We start from the raw sequence: 6,564 nt of genomic DNA on the forward strand, positions 1-6,564 counted from the left end.
TTTTCCTTCATTATTCCAACATAGACTAAATATTTCTAAAACTATACAGCATTTGTTTACTCACTGCACTGAGGCAAAGAACCCTGAAGTAAGAATTGGGCTTGTGCGTTGAATCCCCTTAGAGGGGGGTTCTTAATCTGCATGTCTAATTGTAAAAAGCATGACTGAGGCAATGCAAAACCCTAAAAAATCTATGGCAAGACACGCAGGAAGAGAAATGCACACTTAGGGTACAACCAAGCTCATCAGAGTTAAAGAAAGTCTGGGTCAGCATGATCCACTAGAAGGTTCTGTGTTTAAGGGGGCTGAGAATGTGCAGCCAGCAAGTGGTAATCACGAAGCAGCAGCTGGCAGCAAAGAAAAGGAAAACCGAGGGTCTGTGCCCATTAAAGAGGTTTTAACCGACTTCACAACAGCAGAACAGAGCTACCTGTGCAACACAGAGAAGAATATGGTGCAAACAGCAGGCCTCAGAGCAAGGAAATAAAGCTGTGCAGATGCAGTGATAGGAAGTGACTTTACATTGGTTAAGCAGCACTAGCTAGGCCAGGATCCCTCTCTGTGATCCAGGGCAAGCACAGAAATTCACCCACTTTACTGGGTGCCATTTCAGAGCACAGTCTCTGCTAGGTAGTTGTCTGCTTGGTTCCCTCCTCTCCCCACTAAATGTATGCTGGTATTAGAGGAGACAGAGAAAAAAAAGTGCTCAGTCGAACAGCTTCCAGCAAAGCAGCTCAGTGTCTTCAGCAGAAATGCAGTTGCCTTCTTTGTCCCAGGAGGTGATTTCCTACAGGTTGGTGGAGGTCTGATGTTGCCAACATGCTCATGACAGAGCAAAGCCATCAGCCTCCCCTCCTCCAGGAGAACACCAGGTAGCCACATACATGCCCCTTTCAGCCTTCCTTCCTCGTGGCGCTGTCGGTGTTCCTCATGGCACACAGGAGGCTGCAGAACAGCTCATACCAAAAGAAGATAAGGCCAGTAGAGACAGCAGCCTTCACCAAGCTGGGCGAAAGGCCCTTGAAGAATCCACCTGGGCCCTCCTCTTGCATGACCTGCCTTATGCAGTCCCGGAGACCCCTATACCTCCGTACCTGGGAGAGAAATGGCAACAAGGTTAAACAAGAAAACTCCAGGACAACTTACCTGGAAAAGAACATGGAGATCCACAAACTATACCACAGAAACGTAATATACACGTGCAGTCTGGAGATGCCTTTCTGGCTGTTACTATAACTAACTGAAAGTTTCAGAGAGTAATTTTGTAGAGAGTCGAGTAGAGGAAAAGCCATCAGCAATGGCTTACGTAAATCATTCTAACTGAACGCCCATAAAATCTTTATGCTACAACAGCACGTATTATTTATGGTACACGTTTGTGAAGTAATTATTTCAGATTGTGCTGCTACTGTTTTCCATCTCCTTCACTCTCTAAGGAGGGACAACTTTCAGTTTTCTGACAGAAAGAAAACAAAGCTACAGCACTCAGAAGTCTCTAAATTAACTATCTGCATGTCATCGTGTCACACTGTGAATGTTTAACATCTTGTGACACATCAATATTAAAAACAAATTCTGTACCTCACTGGAAGAGGAAAAGCATCCAATGCAATGGCTTAAGACTTCAAATTCCTATCCCAGAGTTTCTTGAGGCACAGACTGATTTGCTTCTCAGATCCATGGAATTTGAAGGAAAACAGAAAATCTTCACATTTCAAGGGAAAAAAAGAGATACTTTCTTGAAAGATCTGTATTTGTCTTACAGTGTACTTCAAGGTGGTAAGGATGGTGCTAAAGAACACCAGAAGTATTTAATTTGCTTTGAATTTCAGGATGTTCTGTACATAAGACACAGGCTGAACACTTGGTGCCCATTCCTTGTACCAAAATACAAATCGCAAAAAAGGATCCTGACAGACAGGCGATCCCAGCATAAAACTAGTGTCATCCTCTGCTAGTAATTTGGTTCTGAATCACAAATACCAAGCTGCAACTAGAAAAATAAAGTAACTCGAAACCCCTTTGCCTAACTCATCCCCAGCTCTGAGACAGCCAGCCTAATGGAGATAGATGAGAAGGCAGAGCAGAGGTATGTTGGACAATGTCATAAAATGAGCCCAGTTTATTCAAGCAGCTATTCCCGTTATAAAGCGAGATCAATGCTCAGCTCCCAGAAGTTGCCAGGAGCTCCCAACCCAAACACAACAGGTACCGCTGGTGAATCACCACTGCATTCTAGTGATGACTGGCTCTGGATTATCTTGATGTGAATCCATACTTGTGAAAATCAGTCAATTCCAACATTTCTCACCTGCCCAAAGGCTGCCCGGGCATGCTCAAAGCCTCCCACTTGCAGTCGTTTTTTGAATAGGTCAAAAGGGTAAGTGAGGGTTTTGCTGATGATTCCAGCGCAGCTGCCACAAACAAGGTTTTTAATATTGCCTGAGAAGCAGAAAGGGGAGAAAATAGGAGGGAGAGAAAAAAAAGGATTATCAGGGGGTTCTGATTAAAGAGTCATGAGAGGGAAGTTAAAAACCACTTTTCACAAGAAGTGAGGCCAAAGAGGCTCTTTAAAGTTATATATCACCTCTTTTGCATAGTTTGCGCCACAGAACATCAATCTGTATTTTCCGCATCAGGCTTGCAACATCCGTCGGAGACAGAGTGTAACAGCTCATCTCGGTTCATTACACTGATTTATGCTTTTGTTCTGCCAAGTGGCATTGCACAAAAAACCCCAGTGACCAGAAAACCTGCCACTAGTGGATGAAAAAGTTTTCATGCCCCCCAAGTAAAAGCCCAGTCACTGGATATCTTGCACTCCTGATTGCTCAAACTGACTTATTCTGGATTGGAATAAGTTACAAGTTGACATTGCCTGATGATTTCAGAGGCTTGTGGGAAATGAGTTTTGTAATATTAGACTTTTTCCTGACAAACTTGAGTTCCCAGCACAAAATCACCATCAGCCTCTGCCATCTAAAAATAAATATGCATACATGATACTTAAAAGTCTAGCTTCTCTACTGAAGAAATTCCATTGAGGAACAAAAACACGCTAATGCTACATACACTGTCTCTCAGCGAGGCACTAGTATCTAGAACTGTCAAGGTGACAGGTCCCATCAGGATGAGGTTCTCTTGTAACAGAGCTAGAAATCAACATAAAAATAACAAAACAAGAGCTTGGCAGTTTTAAAGTAGGCTAAATGAGTCCTCTTCTGTAACAGCTGTGCTGGAATCTGCAAGCAGATTTCCTGGGGAAATCCAACAGTTCTGTGCCCACAGTACTGACGAAACTCAGAGAAAGATTACGCCAGCACTGTCTTCTCACAGTATGAGTAATGTGACACAGCTCAAGAAAGAGTACCCTGGCCTGTGACACTTCACTTCCCCAACCATCCACATTTCCACCATGGTTATTCCATAACAAGAGTTGTTTGTAAACTTGACTGTACTTACTTTCACAATATCTGTGCAGAAATAACAATGAGAGATGGGAAATTGAGATACTTTTCAGATGTTGCATTGAAACGAGTGATAGGACAGAAAACTGAGCTTATGTCAGTCTCCCAAACTAGCACTCATCCTCTCTTTCTCTCCAGATCGCAGACATCACTCTCCCAAGTGCCTACCTCCTTTCTTTCCTTCAGCTGGAATCACCCATTCAGAAAACCGTTGCAAGATGTTGTAGAAGGAGAACTGGAGACCAGCATACGGAAAGACGGCAACAATTGTGGGGGTCAAACCTCTATAGAAAGTCCGAGGCCCTTCTGTCTGGTACATCGTCACCACCGCATGGCGAAGGTTGTGATAGGTCTAGACAATAAAAGAAGAGGCTGACTCTCTAGTGAAACAGTCTTAAAAACAGCAAATCAGGTTATTTCCCAGTAATGAGGATAGAAATTTCCCACTGCCCAAAATACAAATTGACGGATTTTCAGCACAAAGCGATGAACAGTGATTTTGCACATCTTCACACAGTATTCTCAGCTAAACCCTTGTGACTCTTGCAAGCAAGCTGTCAACCTAAACCTACCTCTGAGCTGCAAGACACTAACTGAACAAACAATCATCAGCTCTGCATTGAAAGGCCTGGGCAAACATTGTATCCCACATCCAAACTGTGCTTCTGAGGGGAAGAAACAAGGCATGGAGTTGAGCTGTGGCCTGAGACAACTCGGATTACAGACACGACTATTTATTTTAACAGCTCTGCTTGCTCCTGCAACAGAATTCATATAATATCTATTGTGATTCTACTGCAAGCTAAGTCAAACACCAGAAATGGCTCTGATACAAACCCATATGAGTCCAGTTATTACAGACCTAATTAGCACAGAGACCAATTCTTGCATAAATAAGAACATGAAACACAGGTGAAAGCCGACTGCTTTCAAGCATCATCCCCGTCATTATCTAAACATGACTCTGTGCAAGTGGAAAGTTTCAAACACACAATGTTCGACAGACTGGGGAGTGTATTCTGTAAATGGTCAACAGCTGAAATGAAAATTGAGTTATCCTGTTAAGGACAGTTTCTCCTTTCTGGATCACCTATCAGAAGTCAAACATAACCAGGAGTAGCAAAATATAATTAAGAAAGCTGTGTCAACAGCACAGAAGGTAACTTGGCAACAGTGCAAACATTGCCCAAAACCAGCACCTGTTCCTTTATGCTAATCCACAGACTATTACGTACTTCTAAAACCTCCTGTATTCATCACATGAAATATTGCTACTGCTATAGACAATAAAACATTGAATGCTAAGCCATACCTTAGGCTCACCCTGAGCAGCAAAGCGGGTGCGCAGTGTGTCAACAGGTTGAACTGCCACAGTGGCAGTGCAAGCAGCCAGTCCACCACAGATGAAATGCACAAAGGGATCACGGGCATTGTATGAGGTGACGTTGTGCACCAGTTTTGTCAAGCCTTCAAACGCCACGAACTTACAGAAACAAACATACACAGGTCAAGAAGTCAATCCTTATCACTGAACGTGGATCTCCCGTTCTCTCATTTTACCAAAAGAGCTCCACCCACTGCTTGTAACCACATTCTCTCTGTGTCCTTCAAAAGTCCTCCCCAACTTGCAACCTGTTGGAGCATGCGCTCAAAGAACACCCTGTAAAAATCACTAAGCAGCCCGGGGAATGCTTGGGATATTCTGATCTCTGACACGTCTGCTAAATCTTGCATTTAGATTCATGAAAAACTCATTTTAATGCTCTATACATGCTGAATAGTATTTGCTATATCACAGACATGCTGTTCATTACTCTTTCAACCACTGCTCATAAAACATGTTGTTAATATTTACAAATCAAGTATAACAATGCTGTGTAAAACACCATCATCAGCTTCATTGATTTTTTTCTTAACAAGCCATTAGGGAGACAGTGTGAACAAAAGCAAAAAACTATACAGGCTTGGAACATGAACAGCTAAGCTAAGTACCAGGAACAAACAGGGCTTGTCTGTGACACCAGATACATACAGAACTCAGTTTGCTCTAGCTGTGGGCCAGGCCGCTCAGCAAGCTCAGGAATATTAACTTAGGAATTATACATCAGCATTATACAACTACACATCTTTGGCACTGAAGATATCTTGCATCAGTACAGTGTAAACCTGGACCTTCCTGCACCTGCCCATGCACGCGGTCTGAAGAGGAGCAAAGCAGAGTCCTATATATGTATGCTGGGCCCAGATGATGTCTGGTCACCTTACCTGAACAGCTCCATAGCCAACTGAAAGGAGCTGAGCAGGAACATGGCCCTTCCAGAAGGCTACCACCCCCTCTTCCCGGAAAATGCACTGTACAGCTTGCAAGATGCCATGATACTTAGCCCCTGGGTGTCTGGAGGACAGCTGTTCAATCTGAAGCTGAAGGAAAATACAGAAAATATTTTCAATTCCATGTCACACCTCAACAAGGTTCAAGCGTCCAATTCAGGAATTCACAATCCTAACAGCCAACCAATGCTAAGAGATAACATTCTGCCTTCCCCCAGAATCACACCTAGAACTGACTGGGATGTTATTTACACAGGGCTCTAAAACAATAAAAACATGCATGCAGCACAAAGGTAATCAGTAGGTACGATGGTGAAATTCAGTTAGATAGCAGAGATCATTCAGAAAAAGAGAGAACAAACTATGAAAAACCCAAGATTCCATTCAAACACACCAGTTAAGTTATACAAACAGAAGCAGCAGACACAAGATAGCCCTACTACCTTGCATAACCTGTATACAATGCAGGTGAGGGCTGACAAGTAGATTTAGCACTCTCTGATTGCACAAGTGACCTGTTCATCCAGGCCAAGATCAGCTCTGTAGCAGGCTCCTTCACCTCCTGACCCCAAGCATGCCACGAGGAAAGTACCTGAAAGCGGATCTTGATGACATCCAAGGGGCTGATAAAGACCCGAGTGACCAAGCCGGATGCTGACCCTGCTATAGCTGCTTCCGTCGAGGAGACGCTGGTGGCCTCAGGGTCATAGCCGACCATGCTTGCCCGGTGTCCCTGAAGCCTGGGCAGGGGGACAGGGGTCCCAAT

At 43.7% G+C, this 6,564-nt stretch overlaps 1 protein-coding gene across 1 annotated transcript; it reads right to left on the reverse strand.

Moving 5' to 3' along the window:
- Nucleotides 1–893: 893 nt before the first annotated feature.
- SLC25A19 (solute carrier family 25 (mitochondrial thiamine pyrophosphate carrier), member 19) lies at nucleotides 894–6,516 on the reverse strand. Its single transcript, XM_009710063.1, has 6 exons — nucleotides 6,391–6,516; nucleotides 5,733–5,888; nucleotides 4,780–4,950; nucleotides 3,636–3,819; nucleotides 2,312–2,442; nucleotides 894–1,094 (listed from the first exon to the last, which is right to left on the reverse strand). Exons 1-6 carry the CDS (start codon nucleotides 6,514–6,516, stop codon nucleotides 894–896), a joined length of 969 nt encoding a protein of 322 aa, XP_009708365.1.
- Between the last annotated feature and the right edge of the window lie 48 nt (nucleotides 6,517–6,564).

This window comes from Cariama cristata, unplaced genomic scaffold (genome assembly GCF_000690535.1).
Source record: "Cariama cristata isolate BGI_N322 unplaced genomic scaffold, ASM69053v1 scaffold41031, whole genome shotgun sequence".
Classification (NCBI taxonomy): Eukaryota; Metazoa; Chordata; class Aves; order Cariamiformes; family Cariamidae; genus Cariama; species Cariama cristata.